The sequence below is a fragment of the Betta splendens genome, chromosome 1, assembly GCF_900634795.4.
Source record: "Betta splendens chromosome 1, fBetSpl5.4, whole genome shotgun sequence".
In the NCBI taxonomy this organism is placed as follows: Eukaryota; Metazoa; Chordata; class Actinopteri; order Anabantiformes; family Osphronemidae; genus Betta; species Betta splendens.
The window spans coordinates 6,240,232-6,261,584 of record NC_040881.3 but is presented as its reverse complement, the minus strand read 5'-3'; the positions used below and the strand labels follow the sequence as shown (position 1 = coordinate 6,261,584).

The following is a 21,353-nucleotide window of genomic DNA, read 5'->3' as shown; positions in this document are numbered from 1 at the left end:
TAACAGCGTCCGCTCTGAATTAAAACTGCACCCGCGACACCGCCTCAGTCACAGAACAAACAACAGCGCATGTATAGGATCCTCCCCGGCTCCATCGCGATGGACCCAGTGGCAACGCCGCTGCAGGGACCTTCAGCCCATTGTGACATAACACGCTCACAAATGTGTCCGCTCACACAGACACAGACACAGGCTGAGGCTGAACGTCAAGGCTTCGCTGCCACAGCTGCACCGAGCGTGGCATATATAACATATGTGTCACGGCATCGTGTGTCATCTGCTCTGTTACGCAAAGCGTTGACCTCCAGAGCAGAGCAGTCCAGCAGAGCCGGTTGCCACTCCCATCAACGGGCCTCCATTTGGGGATTCTTGCAGTGCAGCACATTATACATGAACAGTTTTGTGCCTTTGAAAACATCTGCAGATACGGTGACGCGGTTCTATTTACAACCACAGACTGACCCCAATGGAAAGGGAGAAACGTGCTGCGACTGACCAGCAGCAGTGAGGGGGAGAAACAACAAAGGAAGCAGTAAGGAAACCACAAAGCCAGCGAGGAGTGGGCGAGAAATCACAGCGGTATAAAAGGCGCGGATTCAGAGCGCCGTTGACTCACTGCGTGTGGGCGTCCTGCCTGTCAGCGAGCAGCACCGGCGCCGGGCTCTGCTTCGCTTTCCTGGGTTTGGGGCTGTGCTCGGTGAGACCGCCCCGGCCTCCGCGCGCCTCGGCGCCGCCGCCCCGGCCGCTCCCGCGGTGAGATGGGATGTTCTCCTTGTCGGTGCTCGTCCTGATGGTCACGGCCCTGTTCGCAGTGCGCACGAGAAAAGCGCGGGGGGATGAGACGTCTGCCTGTCGTCTCTCTCGCTGCTGAGCATTTCTGGGTCGTCTTTATCAGCCTGGCGCTGGATGAAATGCTTCGGGAAGGTCATCCTGATACCTCATACTTATACCGTCTCCAGCGGCTAAATGCTATTTAGCTTTGGAGCTAAATCTGCTTACTGAATATTTACATTTGACACTCTTCCAGACAGTTTGTGCCGCCTGTTGCACGTGTATCTGATCCCTCTGACTTCACTAGGTCTCCATCACCAAGGATTAGCTCTAGTTGTTATGACTCACTGCCTCAGATGGAAGATCTTCCCACGTAGAATGAAGCTTTAAGAATGTTTACTGATATCAACACACAATTTAAAGCAGAGGCACTGCAATGAGAGACCAAGGTCAAGCTTGAGAAATGACTCGCATCTTTTTCTGCCTTCAGTGTAAAATGACTAACTGTATCATTTATACTTGACAACAAGTGAGGTGTGGACAAGTTCATTTTGATAATGAGACTCATTGTGGAGGGGCTCGATGCCAAGGTCAGTGCTGTCACTCATAGGTTTATAGGTCCTCTGTACCTTTTCCTGTCTTGGTGCCCCTGCTCCTGCTGCTCTCTCTGGTGTCTGCGTCTCTGTCGAGCCGTCACCGTCGCCCTTGGAGACGGCAGACACGGGACTGACCCGCAGTCCCCGGAGCGCTGATCCTCTATGGGGTTCCCGTCGAAGAGGTGCTGCTCCACCGTTGAACGCACCGTCCGATCCAGGAAACTACAGCGCGCGGCAATAAAAACGGCATTGTCTGTAAATTGGTTAATTGCAAGAGCAGCACCGACGGATTAAATGACGGATTCCACTCACGTTAACACATCCGGTCTGCAGTGGACGGGGGATAGGTGACTACTGGAAGGAAAGAAAGACGCGAGGATTAGTCGACACCGCAGAAACAGGTGGTCATAACGAGTCACTGAGCAACGGTGAAACCCCCCAGGAGTCCAGGTTCTGTCCCTAGGTGATCAAAGCATCTCGTGTGCCTGAGTGAGCGTTTCCCTGATGTCAGAACACAAGCAGATAGAGGGTGAGTAGTCAGTGATTCCTGCTGTGGATCATGTAGGCGCCCCCAGACGGTATATTTAATCTTTTTATTACTTTTCTCTCTTATGTGAATATGAGAAGGGGACACAAGCTGGAGACTGTTGGGTAACACTGTACATGAAGGGGCTCATCTGAAACTAGACAACTAGTACAACTTGACCATTAGTGTTACCTAGAATCGAAGGGCAAAACAGGCAGCAGATTAGACATGCTGAAAAACCTGCGCTCTGCTGTGTTTGTGGTACAAATATCCCAACGTCTTAAGGTCTGACCTCAAAACATCCTCCATAAACAGTGGTGTTGACGGTGACAGCGGAGAGCTCTGAACCGCGGAGATAATGGAATAATAAGGGCTTCAGGGTACTGTACTGTAGAAGATGGCAAACTTATGTAAACTACCTTGCACATATGGTCGTCATACAAACGCATAGTGGAGCAGATTAAAATAGAGTGTCAGCTGTGACTCGCAGCTGCTCCACAGGCTGCAGACCTGACCAAGACCAGGAAAAACAATGGCAGCTAGCCAAGAATAGACCTGCTCCTGAAAGGGACGGGGGTCGGCAGCAGTGTTTGAGGTTGACCTAACATTTGACCCTCGAGGCCTGTAAATGTCAAAGGCACTTCATCAAGTGCAGGGCACATATTAGGGCCAGTGATATGAAGGAGGTTTCTAGAAACCTCTAGAGGAGTCCCCCCCCCATCGCTCACTGCTCTGTGTATACAAGGTGATGAGAGGGTTAATTATATAACTGCAACATGAGCCAGAAGGAGTTGGGCGTCATATCTCAAAAAACCTCCTGTGGAACAAATGAAGGTTAACTTCCATATGCTTCGAGCACGGAGCAGTTTAGGGCCGCGGGGAACACGTTTGGCTGGTGATTCTCTATCAGGAGCTACGGCCTCAGCGTGGACTGCTGTGAGCAACACACTAAGAGTGAGTGAAGTTTTTCTTGTGCAGTATTTATCTAACAACCAGCCTATGACTGGTGCGAGACTCGATTCTGATAAGAAGACGTTCTGTAGGTGATAAAAAGCTTTTTAATGCATGTGAAAATTATCGCGATTCTCTGCACCCTGAAACACGCCGACCCTGTTTGCACTTTCTGTCCTGGCTGCTAATGTTAAGTCAGCTCTCCCACGTTTGCATGGGCCACATTTAGGCTGCTAATAAATAAAACAGTTGAACGTGAGCATCAAGGTAAACGATTTGTTGGTCTAATATTGCCTGGCAGCACAGTTTTCAGGTTGGCATAGAACAGTAAAGGAAGTGACGACACGGCCCATAAATAACGGCACCTCTGTCTTACTTTTAGCTAAACATGATGAAACCCCACTGGTATTAGAAAGGCATGGAGCCCCATCTCTTATGGCGCAATCATGAGTCATGAACTACTGATAAAAGAGAGCACAAGGAAAAAAAAGATGAGTCAGTGCACCAGGCACACAATGAAAACTCCACCACCAGGAAATGAGGGAGCTGAGCTTCGTCCGGGCACACGTTTTCAAAAATAAAAAGTGACACCATCAAATATCGCCCGGTGTTTGCTCAGTAACTGAGCAGGTGGCCATATTGCAACACAGTGCTTGTGTATTTTCATCAACGTGAGCTATAAAGTTTGTTTATCTATTGCATGGTTGACTTTGATCAAGTTTTAGGAGTTTTGCTATGTTTAACATTGACTACACAGATGCCATGTCTTTCTAGAACAGGTGTATCGCAAATGAATTCACTTAAAAATCTAAACACGAAACACCTGAAGTGATTTATGTCAGCTGGGTTTTCATTTGTCAATGTCTTTATTATTTACTAGTCAGGTCTGTCAGTTATCTTATCATCTTATCTTGTTATGCAGAGTATACTGTAATTTTAAAAAAGCTTGTACTATGGAAATCCCTCTGCAAGTAATAGCAGGAACATAATAATATGTTTGTGTAGTTACTGTGAGTTATTAAAGTCAAGTAGTCCTTAAGGTATAAAAAGTACAGAAGAAACCACTCCAAAGGTTCCACAGCAGCAGCTTACGCCAGTCAAATCCTCTGCACCGTGTACCCAAAGGCATCTGTTCAGGTAATCCTGTATTACACCATGAGCAGATATTAGCCAGGATCTTTAGGGTCTAAACACACAGGGAAGAAAATTATGCTGGTCTACAATCCAGTTTGACTGGGATGAAGTTAAGCTCCCATGTTATGGGTTGAGTCTCTGTGAAAAAACGCAAGTGGATTTTGAGGAAAAGTCTGTATGGTACAGTATGTGCGAGTGTGTTTGTTCTTTTCCATGCTACATAGTAAGGACCAAAACATTTTCCTACCAAAGTGGGGACACAGTAAGAAACGTCCATATAAGGATAGGAAGACAAGTTTGTTTTTTTGTGCGTGACACTGTGCAAGTAGAACATAAGGTTAGTCACTGACACATGTGAGTGACTGGGTTGACTACGTCTCAGTCATTCAGTGATGTCAGAGATACAGACCTGGGCTGAAACTAAACTGTGCTTTAAATATGTTGTTAAAAATGTACTTACAGACAGTTTCCTGTGTACGAAAATAAATAGACTTAGATACACAGGGTCTTGTATATTTCTCATGTCATAATTAAAGAAGTCATACAGTAGTTACTGTATGTAACATACTGTACTTTAATGTACACAAGCTGCACATTAGCTGCTTCTGTGACAGAGTACATGTCGAGGTCCTACTTAGAGCAGCTGGGACCTTTGCGGTTCCAACACACAAACGCGATAAACAGGACCCGTGTTTATTACAGTACATTCGTGTAGCGACTAAGACTAGATGTTGCCGTTAGGATCGTTTTTTGGATGTGATCCATGTTTATTGCAGTTGTAAAAGTGTTCTGCAAAAGCTACAAAGGTCAGTTTATTGAACTTTAATTGCAAACAATAAGGACGTTTTATTGCAATGTCAGAAAGTCATTAGTTGATTTTCTCATTGTTAGCTCTACATGCCAGTCACCTGGTGCAGTAAACTGTGCTGCAAGGCTTCCGGCCTGTATCTCCTCAGTTCTTTTATGTACCAAAAAATTCCTTTCACAGTCAGACTGGAGCTGTGTCAGCTCTGAGGTTATATCAGCAAACAACGTTCCCACTCTGCAGGACCGACTGAGGAACCACATGTTAAGACTCGCTGTGATTTGGCTAATGTCAGCATAACTGATGGACAAATGGGAAGTGGTGACAGCGCTGTAGGATAATTGATATATAAGAGATGAATATGAATGAGCTGTAGCCCACTGGTACCGAGACTTCACACCTGCATTTGTAAAAAGCTTTCATGTAAACGACTACTGTGGTTCTCTTTATTTCTGATGAACCTATTTATACTGACACTTGTATTAATGGAAATTGTTGTATTTTAAATTCAGATGTTCTATGGTGATATAAATATATAGATTTAACATAAACCATGTTATGTATAATATTGAGTATGACTAGGCAACTTTTAGTGTAGGTAATTACATTATTATTATTAGCATTTTGATAAATGAATAAAAACCTGGCATTACTAAATAATAAATAAAAATGTAACCACACCATTAAATAATTTTTCCCATCACACCAACTTGAAACACTTTGTCTTCACCAGGGTTTTGTTCACGTGTCTGAATCATGTGTTGCACCATCTCTGCCACACTCACCAAACAGTGATGAGCCGAGCGTTGCATGTGCATGCCACTCTGTTTTCCCTGTGATCACTGCTCCCATTGTTTGCAGTGATAATGCATTGAGGCAGCATGCAGCAACCTCCCCCACACCTCCAGTCCAAAACAACTTCATAACACAGGAAGCATACCTCATGTAGAAAGGAGATATTGGCCTCTCTTCTTCATGGGATCTGAAATATGAAGATAAACAGATGTAATCAATTAGCTTACAGGATGTGGCTATAAAGTGCTTCAAAACACACAGCACATCCCCTCATCATTACATGTTACCGAGGCTTAAAATAGACCTACGGCTGGCTTTTGTCTGCCGAATAATAGCCATGCAGCGCTGCAGATCAGTCCCTTTGTGCAACTTGTCTCAGGTAATTATTATGAACCAACAGAGAAATGGGAGCAGCTCTAGAATATAGGCTGGCGGCTGCGGCTGCTGCTGCTGCTGAGTGAACGCTGAGTGAACGCTGAGTGAACGCCAGTGACACATGATGAAATTATGCAACGATAAGAGGAACTTGGAGCTGGCACTGAAAGTTGAGGTTGCTTAACATTTTCATATCCTGGCACTTACAGGCTGAATATTTCATAATCACATAGCCGTGTTTGCCCAAGTAGAGCGGGATAGTGTATGATCTTCTCCAAAGTCAAAGAAGGAAGTAAAATACTGAACCAAAACCTCAACATATAAAGGCTGATTGTGTATAGTTTTATTTGTTTAATTTACATCACAATAAATGTCTTGTAAGAGCATATTAAATGATTAACTATTAGTAGTGGGATTTTACTTTTTGAGCTGGTCTGTATTGGGATAATTGTGTGAACAAATGACAAGAGGACAAAAATGCTAAGAAAAAAAAGCACTGGGGCATAAGGTCGAGCTAAAAACACTGTTGACAAATGAGGTAGAGCTGATGCATACAAAGTCCATCCCAAATATTTTTGGGGGTTTCCACTGCTTAACCATGTATTTATAATTCAATAAATAACAACAAGCTGGAGTTCATTCTCCTAAACAGTATTGATACATAATTCCATTTCAGTATTTGCAGCATTAATAAAGCTGAAACGAAAGTTAATTTTCTACTACTTAAATTGCTGATTGCCATGTTGAGTAATTGTTTCCCTAATTTTCTTTGCAAAAATGCCAAATATTTTCTAGTTTTACCATCTTGAAACAAAACAAAAAAACGAGCAAGACATCGCTGTAAGTGAGCCTTAAGAATTTGTAGTGTCCTTCAGATTTTCCACATTTTTATACCGTATACAAAAAATATTTAAAACCCTCAGATTAACTGAAGAAATACAGCAGTAAAAAAAAACAAACAAACTGGAAAGCTCTTGTTGATACATCACATCCACCCACAACCAGTAAGGACTGCACATTGTAAACATGCTGAGGTTCGGATGTTCTGAAATCCTGAAGAAATACTAGAGTAGTGATTGAATTTTGAGTACTTTGCGTGTTTTGGTACATGACGTACCTTTATGTGGCTTACTGTAAGGGGCAGGCATATCCAGGGGAGGAGAAAACACTTTGACCATTCAGGCTCCTCAACAAATTCAAAACAAAGGATTTAGGTTTCAAGTCAGGCAAGAATCAAAATGGGCCAAAGTTCGTTGATGATACAACATATAGGAAACTTGTGGTTCACTACTCGACGCTTGTACAAAAATTCCTTTAAGGCATTAGCAATGAAGGTTTTCTCCTTCGCACTCGTGGTCTTAGCTGGTGTTACACAGTCTGGCAAGCGTATTAAAATAATGTGTGCTGTCACTGCCGCCGTGAGTTGCAAAAGCGGAAATCCTGCTTACCCACTACCTTACTGAGGGGATAACAAGAAGCTTTGTAGGGATACTCGGAAAGGCCTGATCCCTTCGGTGCAAATGGAAAACTACCAATGGCCAGTTGGCCAATCTGGGCACGCTCCACTTTTTCAGCATTTTTAAAAAGGTGTAGACAAAGGCTTAGCAGGTGCTGGTCACTTGGATAATCCTAACTGGCCACATTGAAGTTTGGCAGAGTCCCGCCGTGCCCTACCTCGCCAGAAATCCCTCTAAAACACGCAACACCAGCACTCACCGTTCAGCCCTGAAGGACTGGCGATGACACCAGCCTATGTAAGGCCAAGCGAAGGCAGCAGACAGCTGATGTATGATGACTCAGCGGTGTCTCGGTTCATTTAGCTTTGAGACCGGGGCTGGCCATTCTTTGAATACCTCAGAGAACAAACTGTGGGGGGGGGTTTGACCATCAAACTTATTTAGAAGTTCAAAGTCAGTAAAATATCATTTCGGTCTTGAATGACTGGGAATCATCCTTGTCCTCATCCTTCAGTGATTAGCCATCACCGCCATGTGTGAGAACTGGTAAAGATGTAATTCTCGCACTGCAGCAGAACCAGTTTGAGCCAGCCGGCAGGTTTCTGCTGTAAATATGCTCCGTCAGGATGAGACTTCCTGACAGGCCGCCAACAACACCAAGGCACCCGCCAGGAACCTTAACTGACACCGCACTGCAACGCTCCGCACTCCCGTCTATTTCCAACGGGCTTCCAAGAAACCCAATAGTTAAATCACAGAACCCAGTGAACCATGGCAACGCAGCACAAAAGCCAGAATGCGTCCCCTGCGTGCAGCTACGCGGAGCCAAGAGCACGGGTTCACATGGTGCTGCTGGGCCGGCTCACGCTGCCTGGGTGGCGAATGAGACTCGTATTTCAGGTACAGGTGGGTGCAATGCGTAGTACGAGATTGACTGTCTGACCGAGTACACGGGTCAAAATGCGGCTCCATTAGAAGCTCTGGGAGTGAACCACTCTAGAAGTAAAACACTATAATAGCAAATTTACAACCGAGAGGCTATAAACAAGCACCGACTTACAAGCATCACATATGACACAGCTTTTCATGGAAAATGATCACATACATGGAGGATTCATAGCTACGTAGCACAGAAACAATATTATTCTGTCCACATAAAGGCTGTAATAAACAACCATCGGCCGCCGCTGGTGCGTGTGAAGACCTGGCGTGTGTTAAATCACTGCCGTTTCTGCCCGCTGCAGGTGTTTATTGGTAAATACCAGCAGGTTCAGGCTGCTGATGCACATTGGGCTGGGGTCCCCGTCACGCTGCCTCTACATCAGTCACCCAATACGACCTGACAAGCAGAATTCTAGGGCGTGGGCAGATTTACGGGTACCCTGGCATAGTGAGGAAAGCTCATGACACCTCCAGTGGATTATATTTGCCACTTCGTGTACATATTTCCCGTCACAGGTCTTGTTGACTTAGAACCAATTTCAGGTCACACGACTAACACTGTTCATCAGGGACAGAATCCAGCTCCTAATGGGAAGATTGAATGCAGAAAGAGTAACAGAAGTAAAGTATGCAGGTACTGTAGTATGTCTGAGCGTGCCTCAATGTGCGCATGTGTCATTTGACACCTTTATGTAACGTGTTAATGGAGCTGGTGCTGACATGGTTTCAGACTTTGATTAATGTGGTAGTAAAGGTCACCGGTGCGTTTGACAGTGTGTAGTAGAGGCCAGAACAGCATCATTACTCACGTTGCTGCTGCTACATCGCTTTGCCCGACGTTACCTAGAAACTGTACGTTCACAGTGAGTGGAAACAGCTCTGCGGTTAAAAAGCGAGCTACTGTGTAGGTTCATGTTTTCAGTTAGCAAATGCATATATGCTGGACCTCAGGGTGTGTAAAGGAGATAAAGGGGCGAGATTTAAAGGCCGATGGCTCAGGTGTGACCACTGTCGAGGTTAATACGGGTGGACTCCTGATTAAAAAAGCCAGAACCGCAATATCACAGGTGGAGTTCTGCTACTCCAAGACGGAGGACACTCAACACCAAGCGGTTCCCATTTCAGCATCTTATAATAGGCTTGTTTGCAAGTCAGGGGCACATTGCCGTACGGCTTGCTGTTGAGTCCAGACTCCTCACCCCGAACCTCAGCCCATAGGATCTCACCAATACAAACAGTGGGCATAAGCTATGTGCAGCCCACAGGCCACCCCTGGACCTGGAAATAGTGTGGGCCACCCACGCACACAGTCAAAAGGGCGGCAGCGAGTTTTCATTAGAACCGCCATAAAGGACTGGGCTTTCAAATAAGATTAATTATAATAGGCGTGGAGGTGTATTCTATTCTTTATTCAGCCGTTCTATTTGCTCAGCATGATGAGCTTAAATGATTTATTTGAAGGTTGTGGTTGACTAATATTAGCCCACACTGACCTGCTGAGGGCCTCGGCGCTGCCACACGGGCTGGCGTCGAGCAGGTCACCGTGAGGCGCTGGAGCTGTCTCCATCGCCTCCATCGCCTCCGGGCTGGGGCTCCTCCGCCCGGCGGCGCAGGGCGAAGCCGTGGGAGCGGAGAGCGGCCTAGTGCGCGGCGACCCGGCAGAGATGGGTGGGGAGACGAGATGAGGAGCGCCGTCGCCTTGGTCCCGCCTCACCTGGTTTGACCACACAAACACACACACACACACACACACACACACACACACACACGGGAAATGAGACCACAGGTGAGCAGGTGAGTCTCGTGACAGGAAACATGACACAGCACGGGAGGTAAATGATACGAAGCACAAATACACACACATGCGTGCGCTGGGGCTTTCAACCTTTGCTCAGATTACTTCTGAGGTGAGGCAGAGAGCAATAAAAAGAACAAAAGAAGAGGTAAGGGTGGAAAACAGGAGGATTTACAGGTGGACAGATGTTGGTCTTACCCTGAGCGGATATAAGCGTCGTGAACCGTCCAAGGCAGTGTAGTAGAAGAACCTCAGTCTAATCACAGCCACGTTGTGAAAAGCACCTTTCCGCATTGTTTTACCCACCGATCTGTCTCTAATCTAAGCTGAGGGCAAACATCTAGCTGGCTGTGGAGTATGGAACGGGTCTGATAGCATCGGCTAATGGACAAAAACAAGCCTGGCCCCAGATAAGCATCCACGGGTTAAATTAAAAGGCCTCCTTTTTTTTTAGTTTATACCAATTACCAGTGGAACGTTTCCATTTGGAGCCTAACTTAATGGGTTGCTCTAACATCTGTGGATGCTGCCTCCATTTAGACTTTTAGCCACCTAATGAGTGCATCTCTGTGAACATAATGAGCTCCACAAGCTTCTGCAGCCGGACCGAGTATGGATTTTGCCCCTTTGGGCTTCGTAATTGATTTGGCTGATTTTGTCTTTCCCAGAAAAGCAGGACGGCAGAAGCAGAAAAAGGTTGGTAGACAGAATAAGAACATGCCAGTTTACGTTTCCAGACTGTTAAAGTCCACTTCCTCAAGTTAGAGGAAACGCCACAGAGATGCCGAGCTGGCTTCACAGGATTTGCTCTGTCAACGCTTGTTGACGTTGAGATTGTTGTGTTGGTGTTCTTTTGTTTATGCCAAAATTCTCTATAAATATACTAAAATATTCTCAAGGAAGACAAAAAAGAAACAATCCAAACAAGACTATACAGGATATAAAGCACCAAACAGTGAATAATGTAAAAAAACGAATATCAAACTTAACTCCATTCATAAAATAATAATAATAATATTACTGTTAATAACTGTCTACAGACTTTTCTCCCACTTTCTGTCTCTTAAAACAATTAAACAGTGAAAACTAAGCAGATTCATACCTGTCCTTTGCTACACGAATCACTTCAACTTGGCTTTTTTGAAAAAAAATCCTAGAATAACCTAATAATTAATATTTGCGTATTTTAAAAAAAACAAACATGTTTCATGGTTGTATCATAGCAACAGGAGGTGGTACTGTGTATTAATTCCGCCACTAGGACCCAGAAACATTGTGACCTTTGAGTCCAAAGCTCATGTATGGACAGACACGTTGATCAAAACAAAATATCCACATTGATCTTTTTGATGACACATGCGTCATAAAGCAAAGGGAGCACCGCGCTGCGTTCAGGGCTCTGTAATTCGAGTGTGTGTTTTTCTCACCACTAGACTTGAGGTGGGTAAATACTGTATAATTTATGGACTCGCAGCCTCACTGTGCCACAGCAGCTCACCGTCATGTGTGAGAGCTGAGAAGCACCGAAATAACACTTTCAACTGAGGCCAAGCGTGAGCTGACTTTGACCTTGAGAGGGTGTTTGGAAAATGCAGCTATAAAAGTTAATCTTTATTGTATGACGATGAATTACTTTGATTAATGATTAAGATGTTTACACCAACTAATGAAGTGTTTTGGTGTCGTCCTACAGACTGCGATTCTTTGAATTTAATGTTGTAACTGTTAAAACCCTGTTTATGTTGTTGGTGTTCTTGCTTGTATTTCATCACTGTGGACTTTTTGTGTGCGTGTCTTTAGCGTTGTACAACAATTAGTAGCATGAGACTAATGAATCCTCTCCAGTCAGTTTAACGGAATGACATAAAAGACCCACTAGTCGTCAGACATATTGAACTGGCTTCCACTGCCACAAGGCCAATAAGTCAAAGTCACATCGACATCCCTCGACAAAACCTCTCACATGAAACTTTTGTTCTAAAATGTAAAATGAAAGGTCACACATTATAGTTGTAATGTCTAATGTGATAACAGCATATGAACAAAAACACAACACCTCAACGGCGGTGACAGAAGCAGGCTTGGGGTGGAAGGCCATCTGCCTCCACCAGCTGGGGTGGCAGACAGGAGAGAGAGGAATCTGATCTGTGTTTACACCTACGGTAAATCTGATGCGAGTTCACTTTGTATGTTTGCAATCACACAAATGAGACATTTACAGAGCTGGACACCTTTGTGCCTTTCGAGCCCATATACGATACATGCCGCTCTGTTACTGACCTCCTTAATTTGAATGAATGAATCCAGTCATGTAGAGAAACAGGAAACTTCCAAGCTTTAATTCCACTCAAATACACGACCAAATGCTGGTTTTGTGACAGCGCTCATCTGAAACCGTAGCACAGTGTGGAAGCATCCCGTTCCCACACTTACTTCACCTGCGGCTCTAGAAGCAGATTGCTTCTATCAAATCACAGCACGTGACCGAGGCGGCGAGGCCATGCGGCATGAGATGACACTAATCAGCTAATCAGCACTGCAGCATAGCCGCGATAAGATGGCAGGAAGTGTTTATAGGGATGAGTGAGAAATAAAGTGCAGTAAACATTTATGACAACTACTGACAGCTACGAGCGTTACCTTCTTCGTCCTCGTTCTGGCTCTGGTTGTGTTAATAGAGGCTTTGTCCGGGTGCTCTGAATCCTCAGCTGGGTTTTTCTGTCCAACCTTGGAGAACGCATAGAAGGAGAATTAAAAAAAAATGTTCATGAATGAAGACTTGCACGTTCATAGGTTTCCTCCATTATGAACACATGCACTCACACAGCAATTGGCATTTCTAACAAAGCGACACGGTTGAGCATGAAAACAGTCAGGCAACAGCTTAGCACTGATCCCTGCACTGAATGCTAAATTTAATATTATATGCACAGCCACTAAAGTCTAAAAATACTGCAGCGCATGTGATATCGGCTTAATCCACCCTAAGTCAGTATAAGAAGCTCTTTCTAAATAATAAGAGACACAAGAAGTGTTACGTAGAAGTAAAGTCAGTGTCTATTTACACTTAATGACCTTAAATACTAATCTACAAGTCACACAGAAATGTCTTTGGCGGTGGCACAAGCTCTTCCAAAACATGTTGCCTTAATAATTGCGTGTGTAAGGAGTTATGGAGGCTTGATACGGGAATGGGACACATAAACAACAACAGCACAGAATCCGTCACAGGAACACGTAAACAAAGACGGGATCCGAGCACGCACTCTTATCCTGGGAGCTGCTGTCCGTGTGCTCGGGTGGAGGTGAGCGGGCGACTTGTTTGTGTCCTCGTCGGTGACACGTGTCTCCTAGGACGAGACGCAGAGTTGAGACACGGTGGCACAGTAAAAACAATATTTATCAGATGCTCAGTATCTTTTTGGAGTATGGGGATAGCTTCAGTGGATTTCCTGGTTTTGTGTTCTATCTTTACCTGACAACATGGTTAGGAATAGCTCCAACGGGCTGAAAATCTGCATTGTCAGACTCACATAAACACCTTTATGCACGCTTCCTGCTCGTCTCCAGCGCCATGTGGGGCAGCGTGTGCTGCATTCAAAGACATTAGGTGAAAGATCAGGCCCTGAGGTCCACGTGTGCATGTACACACTGTATGTATATGTTGCCCTATTTGTGTATGTGTGGATGTTTGCGCGTAAGATGATCTTATTCTGACTAAGGGATTTCCTGTGGGTCAGCAGGGTTTCATGTGGCAGTGGCCTTGTCAGCATTCATAACATGTCAGGGACATTGCTCACATTAGTCACTGCACATGATATTACAGAATGACCGAATGTCGTGTGTTGAGTCAGCGCTACCTGTGAACTGGGTTTCATCAGTTATTATTCCATGCAATCACTCGATCTGTGAAATCATTTAAAGCTTCAGCAGCGTGCATGGTGAACATCATGGAGCGCACGCAGCGTGTGTGCTGAGGTGAGAGAGCGCGGGGTGGTTGCATCAGACGGACCGCGTTTCAGCGTGTTCTCACCAGTAACACCGCTGTCAATCAACAATGTGGTGGACACTGGCCTGGTGCAGGAGATGTACTTCATACATGGAAGTGCATGCTTTAATGTTTGTACATTTTTTGTTGGACAAACTTAATGCAGAAGATGTTGTAATGTGTAAAAGAACATGTGATGTCATGAACTGTTTGTGTTGTGCATAGTGTTACAGGACAGAGAATAAAGCTGTGAAATAAATACTTTTTCGAAATATTATTAAGAATTGTCCATTTTATAAATGTATGTGATGCATAAAATTTCAGCTTTCTGAAAATTATTTTTTCCTTAAACAAATTTGATAAATAAAGGCCTGATCATTTCAACATGGATGGTTTGCTGTGTTGTGCTTGTTCCTTGCAGGCAGAGGTTGCCAGAAAAAAAAAACAGTGGAGCAGACAAACAAGCTAATCAATAAAGGCAGCGCCTATCGTGAGATCAAACATAAATCAACAACCAGAGGCTCAAAGCAGCTGTGAAGGAGATCAATACGGCTGAAGTCAGAATATAGAAACTGGCACAGGGGGAAGAAACAGCCAGCGTGAGTCACAGCCCGTTGTCCTGCCAGCGAGGCTGCATTGTAATGACCTCCGTCACTGATCTATTTCATGCAAACATTAGCATCTGCTGCTCCAATGCGTATACAACAACACCTTGACAATGATGAGGGTTGATAGTTCCTCTGTGCATCGCTCTTGGTCCAGGTCCGGCTCAAAGATGTCCTCGTAGTTCTGGATGAGCTTCACCATGATACTGTTACAGATGTTTTGGTCTTTCATGGCTTCCACACCCGGAGTCACACTGAGAAGTTTCAGAGAGGACACAGGAAACAAAAAAACAATTGGGTCAAATTGTAAATAAACTGTAATCTTTTTTATCCTTTATTATAGTCTACTGGGACTAAAGTTAAAAATGAGTCAAGCTCATTAGCGAGACAGTCGGAGCACAGCGGTTTATTACTGCAGCTGTCCACCAGTTACCAAACTGGACAGCAGCTCTGCCACAGTAAATTACGAGTCTACACTGCAACATGCTGTAAAGCCCTCATAAATAGATTGGTGAGAACAGAGGTACTTACAGCAGCAGCTGCAGGGAAGCAGTGACTACACGATTTATTTCTGATCATCAGAGTAACATTGGAAAACACATCAAGGTCGAAGTGTTTATGATATGTCATATGACATTTAATTCAAAACCGTTCACTGGTCTCATCAGTGGAGCCTGAATGACCTAAACCTAAAACCTTAAACAATAACCTAAACTGAATGGAATTTAAGGCCTTACTTCGGCTTAAATATTTGACTTCAGGAGTTAATGCAGGTCAAGGCATCATCGTCCACATATTCCATTTGATCTGATGTATGAGAAACCAACCATTTTAAAAACATCGCACGCGACCTCTTTCTATTTCATCAGAAGCCTCGTTTTAATAAAAGGAGTCATTTTAAATAAGATAGAGCGCCTCCTGCTGGTTATACATTCACACTTTCACGGGACCGGTACAGAGTAAATTCACAATAAAAGGAATTTGCCAGTTCTGTTTACGTTGGTATATTATTAGATGTTCCATAAATGTTGGCATCAAGTCTGTTTTGAGAGATCTTCTACAATTTCCTTCTGAGACTCTGAATATCAGATTCCACGTCAGAGATGCTCACGTGCTGTATAGTGAAACCAGAGAATAATCTGGCTCTCGAGTGAAACGTGAGTCTCACAGAACTACCCTTAGTTGCTGTGGCTCTTTGCATTGCTCACATGTCACACAGCTGTTTTACTGTTAGTTACAGAGGGATAAAAGTTAGACTTACTGGAAGACACTGGGTCCAAACACAGTAGCCAGGTTGAGGGCCGTCATGCGATTGTCCTCTCGGTTGCACTCAACGAGGGTGAGGAAGTGGCAGAGGTAGCGGAGGAGGCTGTGGTGAACGTCTGGAAGCTGCTGGAGCAGGTGTCTCATATCTGACCAAGGGTCATCGTCATCATCATCATCATCATGCGCGCTGTCACTCTCTGCAGACACGCGACAAGATGCCCGGACGGGTCACGCGTGAGGATGACAGGCACTCAATCAATAAAACATCCAGCACACAGACTTTGGCAGAGAAGCCGAAACATGATCCGGCACTTGACCTGGCGCTTCCTTTAACTCTATTCACGCTGATCATCTCAGAGCGCTTCACCATGTGTGACAACATAAATAGACCTTTAATGATTAGGCAAAGTTCAGATATTAAACGTCTGCAAATGGTCTTCGCCCGCGTTTTTCCAGCGGCCAGTGAACGCCCCGTCCACCTGCCTCTAGCTAGTAATACGTGGGCATTAGAGCAAAGAGCCGGCAAATATGTTGATGCTATTACTCAGCACACATAAATGGGTCAGAGTTGGATAAACAGACACTCCTTCTGATCCTGAATGACGCAAACGTGGCGAGCGTGCGTCTACTTAAGCGTGGACGTGTGCACGTCTCAGGGTGCAGAGGGGCTTAGAGGCCTCACAGCCACCATTGTTCCTCCGGAATAAAGTCCATACTGTGTTCAAACTGCTACGCATTTCTGTCATTTCTGATCCTTTTTGCAACAAATGTGAAATGAGTAAATATTGTACATGAGAAATAACAGAGAACAATGATTTATTTAAAAGGGACAGTGTGTCATTTCTATGCTGGCTTTATTCCAATGTGCACAATAAGTGGCTGCAAAACTACTTATTTCAGGAAACTGTGGGCTAATTTGGGCAGTACAGCATAAAAATATCTGTCTCTAGTAACAACACATCCTGTTCTGCACACATACTGTAGTATTTACATAATCTACACTGTCTGGCATTCATTTCTCTTTTGGCCAAAACAATTTCCCAAAGTACCAGGAGTCATTTTATTCAGTAGTCACGGCCAAGTCATGCATCAAAAAGTGTTCTGCCAATGCAGCACTTGGCCGTAGCCCAGAAAACACAGACGGATATTTATATGAAGGGAGGGAAAAATGAATACAGCAGCCAAGATGTGCCCTTGTCCTTTTAAAAACATTAAACCCAGGATAAGAGAGCGTGAGCACAGACTCCTCCTTTTCCAGATGACTCCTTTTACCTTGTGCGACCTCTGAGATTTACTGGCAGGTCCATCATTCCTCTAACCTCACAGGCTGCATCTCAAACACGACTGATGCAGCAGTGCCTTTGAACGCACGGCATAGTTCAGATGACCAGCAGCTAAATATAGATTATCTTATCATCAAATCACGACCCAGATATTTACAATGCTGCTGTGAGAGTATCACATTCTGGACACTTATACAGGATAGGTGTCACATGATTTTTATTCTGGGCTCATTTTGATGTATTCGATCTGGTGGGATCATTGTAACACACCATCAGCCTCAAAAATAGGCCTGTCGGGTAGAACTGGGTTAACGCCGTCTGGTAAACAGGAAGTGCTCCTACCCTGGTGGTGCCGAATCAGCTGCTGCTGGACCGTGGAGCTCACCAAGCCCTCGGGAAGGTCCCTCAGATACTGTTTGAGCAGGCTGGCCACCGTGCAGGTGTCACATTCAGAGAGCAGGTCCACGTCCTCGCCGCCCTCCAGCCGCAGCTTCAGGCTCTGCACAGCCCGGACGTTCCCGTTCACCCTGAAGAGGCCCTCCTGACGCAGGGCTGGAGAAATCGGAGCAGCATTTATGGTTGGGATTGGGAGCCACGCTGTCTATGAATAATTCATTAAGATATGCAAGGAGGGCGACCGCCTAAAGCACAACTTCAGCTTGCTTTCTATAGTGGACATATAATGTATATGAGACATATTAGTAGTAGTAAAAGCATCTCTGTAGGTGCATCATTCAAGTGCAATAACTGACATACAGTAAACTGGATCATTTGAAACAGGACCTTCCAACAAAGTAGAGGGAACAGCAACAGTTCCACCACTACTTCCGTGATGTGATGTGGCAAAGAATATCACACACAACCCTACGCATCCAAATGTCTGAGCAGCCAAACAGAGCAAGTTCTGCTTCCTTATACCAGCATCTAGTGGACAAACAGCAGAACTACAGCAAATCACGAAACAGGTCAAAGCAAGACGTGCAGCACTAGGATTTTATTAGATGAGGGTAGTTTTATGCCCTCATCATAGTAACTGCTTGAATTGCTTGTTTATCATCATTATTGTTTATTGTGCAATGATCCTAAAAGAAGATTAATAATGATTTTATTATTTTCCCTCTGACAAAAATAAACACATACTGTAAAAACTTGCCTATAATACAATAAATAATAATAAATAAATGCTACTAATGACACTAACTTGTGCTTTAACTAACCAGAAGACACAGCGTGTGTTATAAATTGTCTTTATATTATGATCCTCATGGGATTTGATCAGGTTTAAAAAAAACACATTGTTTTGTTATAATGAAACTATTATCAGATTTGTAAATATATTTTATTAAAAAGTGATTTGTCCTGAGAGATGCTGTAGCTGACGACGCCGTGCGTTTCCTCACCATGGCTGCGTAGATGCTCCACCATCCTGCGCACCACCAGCGGGACGCCGTCCTGCACCAGGCCCTGGTCCCGCAGCTCAAACAGGGACACGCCGAACAGCTTGGTGTGCTTGGCCGCCACCGCCCTCGGCCGCAGTATGGGCATCTGCACCATCTTTTTCATGTCCTCTTTAACCTGCACCGCTGTCTTATTGTGCTGCGGGGAGAGGAGCAGAGAGCAGCAGTCAGCGCCGAAGTCGGCATCAGGTTGGAGGCTGCTCCTGAAGGACCGAGGCTCACTCGCCTCCGCGCCGCACGTGACAGGTGTGCGTGATGGTGCGAGGGGGTGTCCCCACATATGCACACCTCACGCCGTCGGATCTTGCACTTAGAGGACAGTGTGTGCTGAGAGGAAGAGGAAAGGGGAGGGCTGGGAGTGCATGTGTTGCCACGACAAATATCAGGTTACCACGCAACACCTTTGGCATCGCCTGAGTGACACGCGCACCTCCACAAACAGGCCCGCAGTGCGAATGTACACGGGGACTTGTTCAGGAGAGATGAGAAGCGTTATCAACTCTGCCTATTGATTTGGATGGAGAGGTGGAGACTGAGAACTGGAAGGATCAACATCACACGCAAGCTGGACTCTACAAACAAGCAAGAGAAGGCTCATTATAAAGAAAAGAAATACAGTTCTCAGTTCTGTCTTATTCAAAATGGCTGAAAGGTTTAAAAACAACAACATATTCACTTTAAACTAAAAAAGGAAGTGTGTACAACAATTCCACTTGTGGGTCCTAGTTAATATGCAGTTGCTCAGTACGCAGAACTTACTGCACTTCAGGGCAACACAGATTCAGAGTCCAGTTTTCCTCCCGTCGCCATAGCAACCGCCACGTGACACCCCGTCATTCGGCCCGAGTTCACCACTTCAAACGCGTGAGCTCACCCATGCGGTGAAACGCGAGGCCCTGATTGCGGTTCGGCCCCGGCGCCGCTCCGGAGGCAGAGAGCGCCTCTCGCTGAGAACGCTGCGGAGGAGAACCCGCCCCTGCGAGGCAGAAGTCGGCGGCTGATTAGAACCCACCTGGCAGATGGCGCTAATATGACTAAGGAGGATCTGTGCCCCGGCAGATGCTCCGGCACGAACGCGTCCCCGCTCAAACAGGCGTCCGAGTGGCTTTTACAGGCGCTAACGATGCTCAGTCACCCACTCTCCGACAGGTGAATAAATTGAGCCGGTGTTAATTAAGAAGGCTTCAGTTGTGTGTTTGACTGCTCCGTGCTTTGATGAAAACATCGGGCTAATGGGCTGCGCAGCACTGACATATTTTAACCCTCAGTCTTGATGTGAGGACCCAGAAACATGGCACTATGATTAGTTGAGCTTCACGTATGTGTATGTGTGTGTACAGTTCGTGCGACTGCTCATGCCGAGCGTTAAGCCCGTCTGAGCTGGTGTGTGTTGTGTCCTACGGAGCAGATGTCCCCTAAATCTGTGGTGTCACCCACACATGCACACACCAGGGGTTCAATGCCGTGACAGACCGGGGGTCAGATGACCGAACCCTGACCGTTGCACCGGAAAAGTGTGTGTCACACACAGCATCCAGGGACACACTCATTAGTGCTCCAGCGTTTCATGTATTAAAGCCATTCACGCCAGCCTGCTGTGATTAGCCTAATAGTCCTCATCCCCTTCATCCCTCCCATCAACCTTCAGATATTGTCTCACCACACCTTGTGACGCTGACCTATTGTCTACACAGCACTGAGCTGCATTTTCTCTAAGAGGTGTCAGTAAATGTCTCCTTCACGAGCTTCTCTTGCCGGGTTGAATGGAGAAATGTATGTTTATTTAAACATCTTTGTGCAAACAAGCAAACAGGAAGGAAGATAGGCCATCTTCCTGTGCCTGTAACTTATTATGGGATAGCGTGCCCAAGCATGTGTGCCTTTCTTTCCCTGCCCTTACCCCTCCTCCTCCTCCTCCTCCTCCTCCTCTCCCTCTGTGGGTGGTCACTGGAGCAACTGGTAGCAAAAGCACAGCAAGCCCCACACGGAACAGCTGCTCAGCTAAAAGAAGCCTCTCATAGCTTTGGAAAAGCACACACACCCGTGTTTTAATGCTTAAAGGCACATTTTCTTTTATAATGGGAACCAGTGACTTCACCGGGGAACTGGACGGCGGCCTGGAAAAAGTTAGAGCTTAGGAAAAAATGTGAAGCTACAGTGAAGGTGTAAAGGCTGCTCCCTCTGTTAGTATTTCTGTTATGGATGTAGTATTTGAACAGTTTTAATACAGGCAGGGAGAGTTTTTAGAGCAGCCCAGCGTTTAGCCCGGCATCATGCATTCCTCAGGCCTTAATCACAGGCTGGAGGAGAAGCGAGTGGAGGCTCCTACTCACACAGATGGTCAGAGCTCCTGCCCCCATTGTGCCACAGGAGGAGTCTGCAGAGGCGAAGATCAAGGGGAAAAGAGCCGCTGTCCTCGCGCCTCACTCTGCTCCGGGACCAAGCCTTCCCCTCACCTCGAACGGGGCCATCCACACACTCCAAAAGCACCGAGCGGGTAATCCATGCCGAAAGAGGCCGGAGAGCAAAGCTGTCAGTGCCGGCAAACTACTTTGTGTCCGACCCACGCGCGCGGATCAGCGCTTGTCTCCGTCTCTTCCTCCCTCT

The 21,353-nt window shown here is 45.5% G+C and overlaps 1 protein-coding gene across 1 annotated transcript in view; it reads right to left on the bottom strand.

Annotated features, from left to right (window-relative positions):
- The window catches only part of fam13a (family with sequence similarity 13 member A), a 34,493-nt gene extending 13,165 nt beyond the window's left edge, over window positions 1-21,328 (bottom strand). Inside the window, exons 1-12 of the mRNA XM_055508031.1 lie at window positions 21,080-21,328; window positions 18,690-18,885; window positions 17,632-17,841; window positions 16,002-16,203; window positions 14,847-14,994; window positions 13,414-13,497; window positions 12,788-12,874; window positions 9,846-10,066; window positions 5,724-5,765; window positions 1,680-1,721; window positions 1,401-1,589; window positions 617-802 (exon numbers count right to left, since the gene is read on the bottom strand). Of these exons, the coding sequence (XP_055364006.1) occupies window positions 617-802; window positions 1,401-1,589; window positions 1,680-1,721; window positions 5,724-5,765; window positions 9,846-10,066; window positions 12,788-12,874; window positions 13,414-13,497; window positions 14,847-14,994; window positions 16,002-16,203; window positions 17,632-17,841; window positions 18,690-18,885; window positions 21,080-21,106 (1,634 nt within the window). The 5' untranslated portion in view covers window positions 21,107-21,328. The remainder of the gene's footprint in view (window positions 1-616; window positions 803-1,400; window positions 1,590-1,679; window positions 1,722-5,723; window positions 5,766-9,845; window positions 10,067-12,787; window positions 12,875-13,413; window positions 13,498-14,846; window positions 14,995-16,001; window positions 16,204-17,631; window positions 17,842-18,689; window positions 18,886-21,079) is intronic.
- Between the last annotated feature and the right edge of the window lie 25 nt (window positions 21,329-21,353).